General features: G+C 53.8%; 1 protein-coding gene and 1 pseudogene across 5 annotated transcripts in view; one reads left to right on the forward strand and one right to left on the reverse strand.

Annotated features, from left to right (window-relative positions):
- ARAP1 (ArfGAP with RhoGAP domain, ankyrin repeat and PH domain 1) overlaps positions 1–17,284 on the reverse strand; it is a 61,851-nt gene that overhangs the window by 20,466 nt on the left and 24,101 nt on the right. For 2 of the 5 annotated variants that reach the window (XM_055549001.1, XM_055549000.1), the window contains exons 1-9: positions 14,479–14,789; positions 5,976–6,145; positions 5,307–5,374; positions 4,605–4,735; positions 4,311–4,466; positions 3,716–3,785; positions 3,299–3,419; positions 2,680–2,882; positions 2,108–2,217 (exon numbers count right to left, since the gene is read on the reverse strand). In XM_055549001.1, the coding sequence (XP_055404976.1) occupies positions 2,108–2,217; positions 2,680–2,882; positions 3,299–3,419; positions 3,716–3,785; positions 4,311–4,466; positions 4,605–4,735; positions 5,307–5,318 (803 nt within the window). In that variant the 5' untranslated portion in view covers positions 5,319–5,374; positions 5,976–6,145; positions 14,479–14,789. Of the gene's footprint in view, positions 1–2,107; positions 2,218–2,679; positions 2,883–3,298; positions 3,420–3,715; positions 3,786–4,310; positions 4,467–4,604; positions 4,736–5,306; positions 5,375–5,975; positions 6,146–14,478; positions 14,790–17,284 lie in introns of those variants that run through there. The other 3 variants (XM_055549002.1, XM_055549004.1, XM_055549003.1) reach the window with 3 other exon arrangements.
- Positions 278–649, forward strand: LOC129628671 (40S ribosomal protein S12-like; annotated as a pseudogene).

The raw sequence follows: 17,284 nt of genomic DNA on the forward strand, positions 1-17,284 counted from the left end.
GGGTGGTGAGGTGAAGAGGCGGAAAGGTGTTCAAGACAGAGGGAACAGTGCGTGCAAAGGGACATGAGGGTACACAGGGCATTCCAGTGGGCGTACTGGCAGAAAAGAAGCTGACAGACAGAGCGGGCTGCAGAGGAGGTCAAAGTGCACCTGGAGGACAACACAGAAGCAGCAGCAGGTTTCAGGGGGTACAGAGATCTTTTCCCTCTGCTCCTTCCCTATTGCCACCAAGTCTCACGTATGCACTCAAGATTCAGCTCACCCGTAACCCACTGCCATGGCTAAGGCAGGTACTGCTGCTGGAGATGGAATAGATGCCAACACGTCAACACGAGAGTGAAGACCACCCTCATCCATTAAATCCTAGTGTACTGAATCTGCAAAATGCCAAGGCTTTAGCCAAGTGCTAAGCCCATCTCTGTGTACTTACATCTGACTGTGAGCCCATGTGTGTCAGGCTGGTGGAGGCCCTTGGTGCTGAATACCAAATCAACTGAATTAAAGTTCATGACAACAAGGAACTAGGGAAATGGGCAAGGCTCTGTAAAACTGACAGGAAAGGAAAACTCCAGAGGAAGTGTCCACTAGTCACGTGGTGGTTAAGGAGGATGGCAAAGAATCTCTGGCCACAGATGTCAACCAAAGATGACTACGAATGTAAGAAATGAACAAATGCAAACTTGGCTTTCAAAAAAGAAAAAGAACCCTCTGGTGGTCACAGATAGACAGCCAAACGGTGAGGAAGCAGGAGCCAGGCCAGAAGGCCCACAGGCCTAGGGCCTGCAGGAGAGGGGCCACACGGAGGTGAAATGTGATGGAAGGAAGGGAGGGGTGATGACAGGTCTGCCCAGTGGTGAGCAGGAGAGGCAGGGTCCCCGTGGGTGGAGACGGGGGCCAGGGAGGAGCAGTGAGCTGAGGAGGGACTAAGCGGGGAATGTCCACAGAACTATTAGACATGCAGATCTAGAGTTCAGGAGAAAGAGCCACCGGAGGCAGTGAAGATCTGACTAAGGACCAAAAAGACGACGTGGAGGGATGGTGATGCTGTGTCAATAATGGCTTTACAGAGACGGCCGTGATCCTGCTCACAGAGAAGGAAATTGAGGCACAGAGTGGTCACATGATGTGTCCAGGTCACACAGTGACCCAGTGATGGGCCCAGGATATTATACTGATTGTGTCCCCTGAAGTTCAGAGGTTGAGGCCTCAAACCCCAGTGTGACTGCATCTGGAAATAGGGCCACTAAGGGAGGTAATTAAGGTTAAGTGACGTTGTAAGAACAGGGCTCTGAGCCGACAAGACTGGCTACTTTATAAAGAGAGGAAGAGACACCAGACATCCCTCTCTCTATGTGCACAGAGGAAAGGCCTTTGAGGACCCAGGGAGGAGGAGGAAGCCACCTATAAGCCAGGAAGAGAGGCCTCGCCAGAAACTAACCCTGACAGCATCTTGACCTTGGACTTCCAGCCTCCAGAACTGTGAGAAAATGAACCTGTTGTTTAAGATCTGGGGTTTGTGGTATTCGGCCACAGCAGCTGAGCTGACTGATACAAAGCATTTGAATCCAGGCACGGCACAGAACCTCAGAGGAGGTGACTGAAGGTCTGTGAGTGGGCAATTTTCTCCAGGGAGAGGACGGAGAACAGAGACAGATCACTGATGGGCAGCTGAGATCAGAGGAAACCAAGCTGGTAGAGTCCTGGAGGCTCAGGGAGCAGCACACAGGATGGGCACGAGACAGGGAGTGAGGAGCAGCCTTGGATCTCAAGCCACTGTCAGTGACAGACAAGCACCTGTGAGGGGAGCAAGGCAGGCTGCTGGGGACAGCAGGGCGCGTGGGCGGCGCAGAAAGTCCATACGTGAGCAGTGTGGCAGGGAAGGGGAGACAGTGATGGACTGGGGGTGGGGGGCGGGGTGGCGGATGTGAGACTTCTTGGAAGGGATCAGAGCAGGTCAGCAAGTGAAGGGCAAGGCCCAGCAAGGTGTGCAGGGCTGGGAAGAGAGGGGAGAAAAGGAACCCAGAAGCAGGGGCAGCTTCCTCCACATGCAAGAAGAAAATACGATCAGGGAGTGAGGATGCAGGTAAGCAAGGGGTGGGAGGCTCACCTGAAGATGCGGTAGGGGGTGGTGAGGTCGAAGCTGCGCCGGTCGGCCGCTTCCTTCACGTTGCCCACGCTCATGTCAATGAAGGTGATGCCAATGCCCAGGCGGTACTCCTGGTAGTAGGTGGGAAGGGGTGAGGGCAAGGCTGGGGGGTGGGGCGCAAGACCCAGGGACAGGGGAGAGAGGAAGGGGAAGTGGGACTTTAGGGACTAGAAAGTGCCCAGGAAGGAGGTAAGGGGGGGCTCAGGAATCTGGGCATGGGTAAACAGACCTTGATCAGAGGCCATGTTGCAATAAACAGGGGGTACAAGAGCCAGGGTGGTGATGGGAGGGTAACACTCAGGGACCAGGTGGGAGAAGGGGTCAGAACAAGCGGCAGAACGAGGCGGCAGGCAAAGGGCTGAGTCAGGAGAAGAGGGAAAGGGCAAGGGGAGGGCTGAGGACCAAGTAGGTGGGCCTGAGGGACCAGGGCGGAGGGCTGGAGCTGAAGGACCAGGTGGGTGAAAGGCGGGACTAAGGGACTTGGTGGGCAGGGGACAAGGGAAAGGTTCAGCAGCCTGGCAGACCAGTCACACCTCCAGATTCTTGTAAAGCTCAACTTTGTCCCCGACCACGGCCACATAGAGTTTATTCTTGAAGCCACGTAGCTCCAGGCTGCCAGCATGGTCATGGGGCTCTGAGCCTTGAACACCCAATGGGTAAGCACTAGACACGCGGGCCCGGGCACGCTGCTCAGCCACCGCCTGCTGCAGGGCCTGCATCCACTCCTTCCGCTCCGCTGTGGGCAAAAGGAAGCCTGAGCTCACACAGGCAGGGGTTTCCTTGGGGTTCCCCACTCCAAGCTCCTTAGGCAACACAACTGCCAGAAAGCCCACCCAGACCAGCCCTCCTGTCTCTGTTCATCTCCAAGTTCTCTGATGTGGACCAGCTCAGGCTCCGATCCCAGCTGTGCCACTTAGGGTGGGCAAGGCCCTTGGCCTCTCCGAGCCTGTATCCCCTGAAATGGGGATGTGTGGTGCTGAGGACTCAGTGGTGTCTCAAGCACAAAGCTGGTCAGAGAGGGCCCTCCCCTCCTCTACTTCACCGAGGGTTGACTCCTCTCTGGGTCTGATATGGGGGGAGCAGATGTTCCCTGGTTCTCCTCCCCAACTTCTCAGGCCAAACTGCCAGTCTTCTCTCCACCCCACTCCCTACCATCACTCTCTGCCCGGAAGGCAAAGGTCCGGTTGTTCGTGATCACTTCGAACTTTTGGTCCCCAATGGCAGCCACTCGGGAGATGCAGGCCACGGGGACAAAGCGCTTTGAGTAGGCATCCTAGGGGAGAGAGAGGAGCCAGACTGGGGGGGTGAGGACCACAGAGGCCCAGCCCCTCTGTGACCCCTTCAACATCTGCTGAAATGAAGGTGGCAGCCCCATCTCCCACAGGTGGCCAGTGACAGTCGCTATACCAACCCAGGCCAAGGCCATGGCTGGTCAGTGGGCCAGGAGGACACAGTCCATGGAGTAGGAGTAGAGCTCTGGTGAGGACTCATCTAGGCAGGGATTCTGCCTGGGTCCAGTATCATGGTTCAGGCTGGAGCAGGGTCATGTCAGGGACTAACAGGCCTCACCTTGTTACTATCAAAGTATCGCAGGTGATTGGCATCCAGTCTCACCCATCGCTTCTGATAGATGTAAGATCTAGAGAGGGAGACGCAGAATAACAACAGAGCAAAGGACTCGGAATTAGGGAGCAGTTCCAAAATCACCCTAGCCCCCTGTGGCAGTCACATACAAAGTTAGAAACAGTCAGATCGAAGGCAGGAAGGATCCCAAATGATCATGGAGAAGAAAATGGAATTTACCTATAGCAAGAGTGAATGAAATCAGACTCAAAGTAGGACTTCCCGGGGTTTTTCTTGTTTTGTTTTTGGCCATGCCATGCAGCCTGGGGGATTCTTTAGTTCCCTGACCATGGATTGAACCTGTCCCCACTGCTTTAGGAGCACAGAGTTTTGCCCACTGGACCACCAGGAAAAGGACTTCCCAGTTTTAAGGGTAATAACACATAAATCTGGTGGGGATGATAGGCAGTTACAGTCTACCTAGAGGGAGACCTGCTCAAATAACCTTGTCCCTTCTGGTTTTCCGATCCATGATACTAAATATACTAGACTGAGCCCATCCCATGCAGAGCACCAGCACGACCCAACAGGCCTCACTCACCCCTGCGGGGGGTTCTTGTCCAGCCAGCCAGCCTTGATGACCAGTGGGGTGGGTGTGGGGCCCACGGGCAGCCCGTCCATGGGGTGCGGGGGAAGCTCAGGGGTCAGGAGGCTGCTGGGCAAAGATGAGCTCAGGCTGCTGGTGTGCCAGTCACCACTGGGGGGAGAAGAGAAGGGATGAGGGGGCCAGAGTGGGGACTCCCACAGGGCTGGGGCAGAGATGGAGAGAACGGGCTGGGCGTGGGGAAGGAGAGTGGCAAGTTGGGAGAACAACCCGAGAGGAGTGGACACTTACTTGGGGACATGCTCGTAGGCATAGTCATCCTCATCTTCATCCCCTTGGTCATCTCCAGACAGGTCCTCCCCCTCGCTCAGCAGACTGGCCACACGCACAGCCCGTGGGACTTGACTCGCTGGGGGCTCCTCCTGCCCCCCAGACCCACTCAGTGTCACGCTCTCCTTCAAGCCCGAGATCACACCACCAAGGGCTGCCACACCTCCCTCTGTCCAGGCCCAGTGCCAACACAACTCGGCACTTCTGTTTCCTCACCCACCTCTCCTCCCCAACCCCCGGCAGACTACCCAGGGACCCAAGGAGATGGGGTCACAAAGACAGAGAAAACCAGTGCAGGCAGGGGCCCAGGTCAGAGACAAAGACAAAAAGATAAAGAGATAAAGACATGGATGGAAAGTTAAGACACTCAAGAGAGACAGGGACACAGAGAGTGAAACAGACAGACACAGAGACAGATACCCCAAAAGAGAGGGAAAGAGGGGGTCACACAGCCATCCAAGATGCAGCTTAAGACTAGATCAGGAGCCACAAACCAGAGTCCCCAGACCCTTGCACAGCTGGACAGAGAAGAGGAAGGGAACTCTCCAGGGAGTCGTCTGCCCACTCTCTATCAGGTGGTCCCCAGGGTCTGAAAGGCAGCAGGTGGCCCACCCTCCATGCTGACAGGCAGACAGCCTAAACCCTAACCACCGCCTGCCCTACCTTCTTGGTCATCACGGCAGCTGGGGCCCTCGGCCCCTCCTCTGGGACCTCATCGTAGTCAGAGTCATCTGGGGAGGTAGACAGGTGGGAGAGACTCAGAGGCAAGGAAACCAGGCCTCCCCCAGCCCATGAGTGACCCCTGCCCCGACTCTGGCTTGGCTTTCAAAACAAGACACAAGGGACAGGAAGTGCTATTTCTACTCTCGAGGCTTCACAGGACAGAATTAGGGGGTAGCCGAAGGAGAGGCCAGGCCGCCACAGGGAGGTCTAACTAGGCAGTAAGCTCGGGGGTCAGGGCAGGGACTCTCCTAAAAAGGCTAAAAAAAAAAAAAAAAAAAACCACAAAACCAAGAATCGAGACTCAATAAAAGTGGACAAGCCAAGGAAAAGCAAACTGCCCATGACCATAGAAAATAGTCCTAGACTTTAAACCATGAGTAACTCAAGAAGTCTGCCATCTGTCCCCACCTAACAGCCAGTCGGTTAGACAGCTGGGTGCTGTCTCCATTCAGAGGCTGAAGGGAAGGATGCTTACCTGTCCAGGGCCACACAGCGGGTCAATGGCAGGGCCCAGGACAAAGGGGAGTGTGATCCTTGCATCCTTATAGATTCTTCAGCCCTGAACCCAGGCTACCCGCCCCAAGTCCCATGCTGCATTACAGCACTCACCAAACTCCGGGGGCAGGCGGGGGGGCTTCGGAGGGACCTCTGGGGGGCTGCAAGGTGCAGACGGGGGCTGAGGAGGCCCCCTGGGGAAAGTGGCCGGGGGCTCCGCAGGCTCCAGTTGGGGAGGGGGCGGTGATGGCGGTGATAGTAACTCCTCTTCCTTGGAGGGAAGGCTGGGAACAGACCAAAAGCTGGGCATCAACCTCAGGGTGGCCGAGTCACTGAGTCAGCACCTCAACAGGGCCAGGACTGAAACTCATCGAGCCCCAAGCTCCCCTGAGCTGCGGCACAACTCATTCATTCCACACACTCAGAGATAAGCCCGCCTTGCCTCACTCCCCTGCCCAAACCCTCCAGGCTCCCCAAAGCAGGTGCCTTCCTTGGCTTCATGAGCTAGCCCTGCACTGCTGGGCAGGGTCAACTGGCCCCGAAGTGCTAACCTTTAGCCACACGTACCCACTGGGTCTCCACTCTAAAAGAGGGCTGAAGACCAGAAGTGGGTGGGAGGCAGTTTGCTTCCCAGCCTAGGGAATCAGGGAAGGTTGGACCTGAGCTTTTAAGAAGAAGGAGTTTGTCTGAGAATGGACGAGACAAGACTGAAATGGGCATCGAGGCCAAGGGCACAGACCAGAGCCTCAGAAACCAAGTCCTGAGGCAACAAGTCGTGGATCTCTGGCTCACGACCACCTTCTTTCTTGCCTTGGATATTCACCGTCCTCTAGGTCCCTCAGATCCCTCAAACTCATCTGAACCCACCACACTCCCTGCTTCTCATCTCTGCTACCCCTGCCCCAGGAAGCCCTCCAGACTCCAAGGCCTGGGCTCCCACAGCCACTAGGCTCCTGTCTGTCTGTCTGTGTCAGCACAGACCACACTGCTCCCTGCAGGCTGAGTGTCTCCAAAGGGCTTTAGCATCAGAGACATGGGTTTGAGCCTTGCCTCAGTCTCAGTTCCTGTGTGCCCTGAGGCAAGCACCTAGCCTTTCTGAGCCTCAGTTTCTTCTTTGGTGAACTGAGGACTACCAAACCATTGTGGCAGGGTGGCTGGAGGATTAAACAAGACGTGGCGTGTCACGGGCCAACACACTGGAGGCAGACACCCTGGAAGCCTGGCACCAATTGCCATCTCTGCCAGCGTCCAGCAGGGGCTGAGAAGGAGCACCCGAGCAGTGGGCCACTTTCCCCACGGCTGACCTCAGCCTCTCTACTGCCCGGTGTCCCTGGCAGTGGCTGAGAGTGTGTGACCACCAAGAAAGCAAGGAAGGGCTGGGCATGAACACAATGCCAGGCCTTGGCTCCTGCTCTTGCTTCCTCCAGGAATACCTTGCTCCCTGGTCTCTGATCAGAGATCTCAGTTCAGTTCAGTTGCTCAGTCATGTCCAACTCTTTGAGACCCCATGGACTGCAGCATGTCAGGCCTCCCTATCCATCACCAACTCCCAGAGTTTATTCAAACTCATGTCCATTGAGTCAGTGATGCCATCCAACCATCTCATCCTCTGTCATCCCCTTCTCCTCCTGCCTTCAATCTTTCCTAGCATCAGGGTCTTTTCAAATGAGTCAGTTCTTCCCATCAGGTGGACAAAGTACTGGAGTTTCAGCTTTAGCATCAGTTCTTCCAATGAATATTCAGGACTAATTTCCTTTAGGATGGACTGGTTTGATCTCCTTTCAGTCCAAGGGGCAGTCCAAGGGGATCTCAAGAGTCTTATTCAACACCACAGTTCAAAAGCATCAATTCTTCGGCGCTCAGCTTTCTTTATAGTTCAACTCTCACATCCATACATGACTACTGGAAAAACCACAGCTTTGACTAGATGGACCTTTGTTGGCAAAGTAACGTCTCTGCTTTTTAACATGCTGTCTAGGTTGGTCGTAACTTTTCTTCCAAGGAGTGTCTTTTTAATTTCATGGCTGCAGTCACCATCTGCAGTGATTTTGTAGCCCCCCAAAATAAAGGCTATCACTGTTTCCCCATCTATTTGCCATGAAGTGATGGGACCAGATGCCATGATCTTTGTTTCCTGAATGTTGAGTTTTAAGCCAACTTTTTCACTCTCCTCTTTCACTTTCATCAAGAGGCTCTTTAGTTCTTCTCTGCTTTCTGCTATAAGGGTGGTGTCATCTGCACATGAGGTTATTGATATTTCTCCTGGCAATCTTGATTCCAGCTTGTACTTTATCCAGCCCAGTGTTTCTCATGATGTACTCTACATATAAGTTAAATAAGCAGGGTGACAATATACAGCTTGATGTACTCCTTTCCCAATTTGGAACCAGGCTGTTCTTCCATGTCTAGTTCTAACTGTTGCTTCCTGACCTGCATACAGATTTCTCAGGAGGCAGGTCAGGTGGTCTGGTATTCCCATCTCTTGAAGAATCTTCCACAGTTTGTTGTGATCCACACAGTCAAAGGCTTTGTCATAGTCAACAAAGCAGAAATAGATGTTTTTCTGGACCTCTGTTGCTTTTTCGATGATCCAACAGATGTTGGCAATTTGATCTCTGGTTCCTCTGCCTTTTCTAAAACCAGCTTGAACATCTGGAAGTTCACAGTTCACGTACTGTTGAAGCCTGGCCTGGAGAATTTTGAGCATTATTTTACTAACAATTGAGATGAGTGCAATTGTGCGGTAGTTTGAACATTCTTTGGCATTGCCTTTCTTTGGGATTGGAATGAAAGCTGACCTTTTCCAGTCCTGTGGCCATTGCTAACTTTTCCAAATTTGCTGGCATATTGAGTGCAGCAGTTTCACAGCATCATCTTTTAAGATATGAAGTAGCTCAACTGGAATCCCATAACCTCCACTAGCTTTGTTCGTAGTGATGATTCCTAAGGCCAATTTGACTTTGCATTCCAGGATGTATGGCTCAAGGTAAGTGATCATACCATCGTGATTATCTGGGTTGTGAAAACCTTTTTTGTATAGTTCTTCTGTGTATTCTTGCCACCTCTTCTTAATATCTTCTTCTTCTGTCAGGTCCATATCATTTCTGTCCTTTATTGTGCCCATCTTTGCATGAAATGTTCCCTTGGTATCTCTAATTTCTTGAAGAGATCTCTAGTCTTTTCCATTGTATTGTTTTCCTCTATTTCTTTGCACTGAGATCTACTCATCCTTTAATTTCTCACTCAATGCCCCTTCTCTCAAAGTCTTTCCTGACCCCTCCTTCCTGCTCCCCTAGGCCCTGCGCATGTTATCCTCTGTGATGAGCTTTTAGGTGAATTATTCCACGTAACCCGATTTCTAGTAACGCCTTCCTTTGTGCCAGGTCCTGTGCTAGCATCTAAGCCAGCCCTGAACTCTGACGCCAGAGCCTGGGTGCTTCTTAGGACACACAGTGGCTACTTCTACATCACCCTGAACCCTATCGTCTTCTTCTCCGTAGGTAAAGAATGGACAAAACTCTTTCTCCCTAGAAACCTGGTAAAGGTGGTAAGTCAGCCACGCTCCCAGGCGACACTACCTTTGGCAAGAGTGGCTTGAGTGCCAAACTGCACCTGGACTGGGAGAAACTGTAAGTGATCTCTTGACCTGGCGGAGAAGCTGGAGCTCTGGGCTTCCCAGAGTGTGGTGGCTTGTTACTGGACACAGCCTGTGCAAAGGACCTGAAGCCACACCTGCTAGGTCGTTATAAGACATATTGGCTCCTTGGAGCAAGAGGTCTCCAAGCCAGGGTGGTTCCCACACTTGTCCGCTGTGAGTCTCATCCCCCACCCCCAGGCTGCCCCCTGGAGGACCACAGAGAATGGCTCCCAGACAGCTGTGTGGACGGCGGCAGTGACTGCCAGGAAGACCCTCCAGCAGAGGAAGACCCACTGCTGTCCTGGTGGCCAGGTCTTCCCTCTCTATGCTTCTCAGAGAATCTGATGCCAAGTGGGCCTAGGCTAGGAGTTTAGCTGGACCTGTGAAGACTCCCCCTACAATGAGCACTGTACTAGGCTGTCTCCCCAATGTGACCGTGAATCTCTTTAGGGCAAGGGCAGCCTTGATCTTGACTCTTTATTCCCACAGCCCACCTAGGACAGAGCCTGGCTGAGATAGCAACAAGAGCATGTTGGATGGGTGGGTGGGTGGATAGGCAGGTGGACAGGTTGGCCAATAGGGTCAAGAGGGAAGCAAATAAAAGGCAGGCCCGAGGGCATGAGCAGACGATCACACAGTCTCCCAGACTCTAATAGGAAGGGGCCCTTGGAGGCCCGGCCTGTGATCAGCTGAGAGCAGAGCTCTTAGATGTTGGGTCAGGATCAATCAGATGTGCTCAGAGCAGGGGGGACAGCCTCTGCCCTGCCAATGCCAAGCAGGGCTATGTCGGCCTGGTTCCCTGTGTCCCCCAGGACTGAGAGCCAGCACTGAGGCAAAGCTGACGGCAACAGAGCATCCTCAGAACCTAGGCAGCATCAGCCCTCTCATCTCTGGCCCCCAGTCCTTCCCCACCACCATCCTGATCCCCTGTGAGGGACCTGCCCTTCCTGAGGCCGGCTCCCCAGCATGTGGGTTCCTTAAGAGAAGTGCCAGACCCTCCTTCTTCACTACTGTGTGCCCAGCACTCAGCAGATTAATAAATGAAGACCTGGATTACTTAATTCTTATTAAGTATGTGTGTGTATGTATATTTTCCCAGGAGCTTTAAGTGGATTCATTTACTCATCACAAGGGTTCCCTAAGGCAGGGCCTCTTGCTATCCCCACTTTACAGGTGAGGAAACTGAGACACAGAGACAGGAAGTAATTTGTTCTTGGTCCCACAGCTAGGATATTCACCCAGGAAGTACAGCACCACAGCGGCAAACTCAACCACCAGGAGCAAACGAGGCCATAGCTGGGATCCCAGGGCTTCTCTGAGATCTGCCTCCTCACACTGGCTACAACTCAGGATCCAGACAGCTCTGAGTTGATGTTCCATCCAAAAGGAAATGTGATCACATTTCTGATGGCCCTGTTACCATAGTGATAAGGGAGACAGGAACAGATGCTAAGGGCTCCTTTCCCAGCAAAGTGTTTGTAGGAATAGGGTTGTATGCCAAGAAAGCGGAGCAAGGGGACCCCATGGGCCTCCCAATCTCATTCTAGACATCTCTTCCAGGAAGCCTCCTAGCTGATCCCCCTCCCTGCCTGCCACGGGGGACCAGGGGCATGCTGAGTCAGGGCCAAGTCCAGGAAAGGAGAAGTGGCATCCGGAAGGCACAGATGTGGGAAATTCCGGGGGACGGGGCAGTGCCCACAGAGTGACCGAAAACCAGCGAGTCCTGACCACTCAGTGCCTGTACAGCTTAGAGCAGCCCCAGCTCCAATCTGTAGCTGAAGCCCAGCTGGGATGCTGCCACTGACCTCTGACCCTACAAGACCAGAAGATCAGTCCCAGGCCTGGGCATGGACTCAGCAGCCCTGCCTCCAAGCCTCTGCTCACACCACTTCTTCCTGCCTACATCTCCCGGCCCTCTCCCTACATCTCAGCTTGTGGAAAACCTGTCTGTACCTCCGAACATGGCTCAATAGGCCTCCTCTGGGCAGCCTCCGAGACTCCCACGCAGAGCTGCTCTCCTCCTGCCCCTCATTCCTGCCCCCTCTGTTCCTTCAGCCCCTTTCTTCTCTATCCAAGTGGCATAAGGACCTATCTGCTCTCCACATTATGCCCAGAGCAAGGCTAGGCACTCTAGGGCAGGGGCCACCCCAGCCTGGGCCCTTAGCCTAAGGAGATTTGTTTTACTGGGTTACAGCAAATACACAAAGCCAACCTTACATATCTATGGGTTAGGGTACATGTGAGGCTCCCAAGCCAGAATGGGTAAGAACAGAGTAGGGTGACCATGTAATTAATCATATAAATGATAACATTTCCAAGAGTTAAAAGAGGCACTTTTTTTTTTTTTTTGCAGCATGTGGGATCTTAGTTCCCGGACCAGAGATCAAACCTGTGCCCCCTGCATTGTGGACAAGTGTAGAATCTCACCCACTTGACCACCAGGAAGTCCCCAAATAGGCACTATTAATAACTATGTCAGGGCACAGGTGCAAGTGGGCCTATCCTGGACGAAACAAGACGTGTGGTCACATGTGGTAGGTAAGAGACAGAGCTTGGCAGCCAGGCAGCCCTAGGCCTCCAATCCAGCTAAACCACTCATTGGTCTGTGTCCTTACAAAGCATATGACTTCACCTCTAAGCCTCAGGTTCCCCTCTGATCTGCTTCCTGGCTTGCTGACAACCAGTAGAGAGCCATGGTCACAAGTCATTAACACAATTTTCTCACCCTGGCTGTGGCTGGGTGAGGCCACAGGGCCACCCTGCAGGAGGCCCCAGGTGCACAGGCTGAACCAGGAACCTGCTTCATGGCCCCTCCTCCAGGGTGGCCCTGGATCTCAGTCACCCCACAGGCAGATGGGCCGGCATGCAGGACGGGGCAGTTTGAATATCTCAGGCTGGCCTGGAACTCATCCCTCACTCACACTCCAGCCATCCTGAGCTGAGCTGCTTTCCATAAATGCGGACTTGCAGGCTTTTGTCCATACTGTTCCTTCCACCAGGAACACAGCTCCCTGCCCGGCCACCTCCTACTTTTCCTTCCAAAGGTGCAAGTCATACATCCTTCCCCTCCTCTTTGTGCCTCCCTTCGTACCCCTGGCTGGGTTGGGGTCTCCTTGAGGCTTCTCTAGCCTTCAGACTTCTGAGCACTCATATAGTTTTATCTGTCATTGTCTGCTTCACTGTGCTGACCTCGGAGGACCAAGGACCCAGGTCTACACCCAGTCCTGAGTCAGGACCTTCTCCCTAAAGGGTCACACAGGCCTTGGAGGGACCCAGCCCAAACCAGCCCCTGGACTTGTACCAGCAGCGCTAAGAGGTGGGGTCAGACCACGGTTTGGACACGTCAGCCTCCTCTCCTGACCTCCTCTACCCACGAGGGCAGACTTTCCCAATTGCCCACTTCCTCGTCCTCCTCGGGGTCCAGGCCTTAGCCCTATGCTTTTTTCTTCCTCCAAGGCTGCCCTTGTCCTTCCTTCTCCATCATGAGGCCCAAAGCTCAGCTCCTCTAGCACTTTCCGGGTTCTGTTCTATTTACTTCTGCCCAAGCCACAGCAGAGAAAGTCCTTCCCAGGGTCTCACTCCTTAGACATGATGTTTGCTGGACGCCTCTCAGCTTCTGCATAAGCTGTGAGTCCTCTCAGGCCAAGCCCTCTCCATGCCACAGCACCACCCAACACAGAGGAGGTTTTGGTGACTGCGTTTTGAGTGAATGAATGACCATCACCCCACTCACAGACTGAATACTGGAGGTCAGCAGCTCTCCATCCCTCCATAGAGCAGTGCCCAACTGACCTGGCACCCACCTTTAAAACCAAGGTTTCACCCAGCTCTTTGCACATCCCCTTGGAACAATATAACTACCACTGGCTAAGTATCCCCTTTGTGCCAGGCATTCTCCTGGAAGTCTTTTTTTTTTTCATTTAATCCTCATGATGACCCAAATCATCAACTCTGTGCTCAAGACACGCCTCCTCCTTCAGGAAGTCCACCCAACTGCTCCCTCCTCTAAGCTCACAGTTGGGCGCCCTGCTGTCGTGGGCAGCAAAGGGCTGAGGCCTAGGTCTCCCATAGCAGCTCTTCACACCTCCCAGGCCTGACCCAGTGCTGGCTTGTGAAGGCAGTGGGGGGAGGAAGTTCACCCTTCAGAGAGTGCACGACTGTACTTGCCCCTCTCCCCCATCCCTGGGCTGGCCTGGCCAGAGGAGAAGGTGCAGGTGTTTGCTGGGCCCTGTGGAAAGATGAGCCAAGGGTGCAGGGGTGGGCCAGGCACACAGACACAATTTGCTTAGAGGAATCTCTTTGCCTCTAGTGGCCCAAGTACAGGGTTACTGAGTTCATTAGGGGTTACAGCAATTGGGTAGATCCCCCCAATAACAAAGGCACAACCACCACACCAGCAGGCCTGGAAGAAGGGGTAGGAAGACATCAATAAGGGTCAGCCCTTGGCAGGGCTCCCTATCGCCTAGAAGGGGAGAGGGCAAGAGGGCTTGGATAGGCGAGCTTCCAGAGCTACAGCACCCTTGAACTTAACCCTGAGATAAGTCACCTAAGTCTCCAAAGGGAATCCTCAGCGGGGTGCAAGGAGCCAGAAGTGAGATCAGTACCGGATCGCTTTAGGGCAGAGACCCCACAGAGAAGCAGTCCATGCAGCCCAGAAGACAGGCCCCGGAGGCTCCCAACAAACCCAGGAGAGACACTTAGGGGGAGATGGAGATGTGGAAAGCCCAGGGCAGAAGCGGGGAAGAGAGAGGGGAGAAAAGGAAAGGGCAGGAGAAAAACAGAAAATATAGAGAAAGTGAAAGAAGAGAGGGAAGTCTGAGAGTAAAAAAGTGAGGGGGAGGAGAGCAGCACAGAAAACCTAACCTGTGGAGAGGTGACAGACAGACAGACAGCCTGGGATTCCTGCCCTCCCGGGCCCATAGGAGGAGACTGCCCCCTTCCCTCAGCCGACAGCCCAGCCCACGGCGGCCCCTTGCTCACCCTCAGACGCCCTCTGGATCCAGGGCCCAAGAGCTCCCGTGGTTCCGGCCAGCTGGGCCCAGTGTGCGCCGTGTACCTGACTGTTCAGCCTGTGTCCGACCCGGGCTGGTCTCGCAGACAGCCTGGCCCCGCTCCCCGGGTGTGCCTGAGGCCACGTCTGATTCCAGGTATGGCTCTGCACTCCTGTGATTTGTGTCGGAGTGTTTGTGATCACTTGTCTGAGTGTGTGTTTCTGTGTGTAACTGTGAGTCTGTCTGGAAGAGTGAGTGTGTGTACGTGTATGTGCGTGTCTGTGTCTGAATCCAGCTTTGGTCTCCTCTAGCTTCCTGCTCTCCGCCTCCCCCCGCCCCCTGCAGCCCTGGCCAACGCACACACTTCCTGAAAACACGACTGAGACAGAGAAAAGTCACCCAGAATCCCCTGGGGCAGACACTTCCTTTCCGCCCCCAGGCTGGCTCTCCCCTCTAGGCTGAAGTGGGTGGACAAACTACCCCAGTGACATGGAGCAGGGCCTTCCAGAGTGGATACTCTGGCTGGCCCATCCCCACTCACACAAGAAAGCCCAGAGAAGCTAGGAAAGAGGCTCTCAGAAGAGAGCAAGTTCTGCCCTAGCAACAAGTGATCAGTCTTCAGGAAGCCCAGGGATTGGCTGCGCTGCAGAGGGTCGAGGGCACAGGTGGGAGGCCTTGCGATGTGATTCCAGCTGGCTCTTCTCCCTCAGTCTTCTCCTGGTTTCTCCAGACATCCAGGTATCGGAGTAGGACACGGAGGCCCAGAGCAGGCTAGGGGAGGCTCTGCAGAGTGACCCTGGGTCAGAAATGACCTCTCTGCCATGCTCAGGGAAGCGGGCTCAGAGAGTTCACATCTATGACACTTGAAGCTGAGTAGACAGTCCCAGGCCAACGGGCAGGGTTTGAACACTGCCTTCTCCTGTGCTGGGCTGTGTGACTTTGAACAAGTTTCTCAGTGTCTCTGGACTTGTCAGTTACCTATTACAGGCTTAAGTGATGGTGGGGGTGCAGACCCTTTGGGGGTGAAATAGCGTCCTCCTAGGTCAGGCAAACAGCGAACCTGCTTCTAAGAGTTCTGACCCAGCTGGGGCAGAGGGGAAGAGACCCCATCCTCACTCATTTTCTGCCTGCCTCCCCTAAAGATCTCTCTCTTTCCAAGATGCCTGGGGTGACAGAGGTCAGGTAGTGGGAAGGGATTTGGGGTATTCTGTAACCCTACTGTCTAACCCTAACCCTAACCCTACTGTCCAGGGTCCAGTGTGTGCGGAGGGCACTCACAGGGTGCTGAGTCAGCATGGGTAGCACACAATCTCAGGGCCTGGTGGTACAGAAGCTCATGCAGGTCTCATCTATTTACTCACACAACAAACACTTTCTGAGTGCCTGTCAGGCAGCTGGCATTGTTTCAATGTTGGGGATGTGGCAGTAAACGAAACTGACAAGGACCTGAGCCCTAATGGAGCTGACATTCTAGGGGGCTCGGCCTCTTGGAAGCACATGCAAACACAGCACAAGTACACACTGGCTCACACCTGACAGTACACAAAAAACAACTCACCACCCACAACACACACACTCACAAATGCACTCATGTTCTTGGAGCCCCCACAGTACACAACACTTGGGCACACGTATGTGTGCACACAGACCTTGATAAATTTGTACACACACTATAGCACGTAACCATTGAAATCGTATAAATCCCCACCTGTGTATACGTATAATTATTACACATTTCCTCCCTTAGAACATGTGCGGATGCAGAAATACACAGACATGCTACTACCCTGCTAGATGCACACCTACAGGCGCACACAAACTGGCCCGCCATGCCCTCACGTGGAGTTACTCCCTCCTAAGTACACACATGCACACACAGTAATCAATCACAAATTCCACTGGGGAGCCCAGTGATGGACCGGAGCCTGGGAAAAACACTCCCTCAGTCACCACATGATCTGGTGTAAGAGGCCCTAAGATTGAGAGAGTAAGACCTACGTCACTAGCGGGTACAAGCAAGGACAGGAAGGCCAGATCAGGAAGTGGGGACTCCTGCAACGGAGGCAGGGGCCGGCCAGGCTGGGCCGTCTTCCACTGTGTAGCACAGAGCCTGGGGTCACAGAAAGGGGTTGTGAGGGGACAGGGAAGCCAGTCAGGGTCCAAAACCTGCCCAGCCTTTACCTGTTACCCACACGTAGCCCAGCCTTTGTCTGTTACCCACATGTGAGGCTCTCTCTGCCCTTAGAGTTTTTCTATCTCTGGACTGTAAAGACTTTGCACACCCTGGAAGCCCAGGAGGCTAGGACTGCAGATGCCCACAATTCCAAGTGTCAAAGACCCCAGGATACAGAAGCCAGGCTTGGCAGCTCACCTGCCACTCTACTGCAAGGAATAGCCCCACATTGCAAGGAAAAATTGCCTACGAAGTCTCTCGGCCTGGAATGAATTTTGGGTTCTCTAGCTACAAGGGCGGAGAAGGCAATGGCAACCCACTCCAGTACTCTTGCCTGGAAAATCCCATGGATGGAGGAGCCTGGTAGGCTGTAGTCCATGGGGTCGCTAAGAGTCGGATATGACTGAGCGACTTCCTTTTCACTTTTCACTTTCATGCATTGGAGAAGGAAATGGCAACCCACTCCAGTGTTCTTGCCTGGAGAATCCCAGGGACGGGGAGCCTGGTGGGCTGCCGTCTATGGGGTCGCACAGAGTCGGACACGACTGAAGTAACTTAGCAGCAGTAGCAGCAGCTACAAGGGGCCAGATTCCTGACCATGGGAATCTGGCTTCCCACAGAG

This window comes from Bubalus kerabau, chromosome 15 (genome assembly GCF_029407905.1).
Source record: "Bubalus kerabau isolate K-KA32 ecotype Philippines breed swamp buffalo chromosome 15, PCC_UOA_SB_1v2, whole genome shotgun sequence".
Taxonomy (NCBI): domain Eukaryota; kingdom Metazoa; phylum Chordata; class Mammalia; order Artiodactyla; family Bovidae; genus Bubalus; species Bubalus kerabau.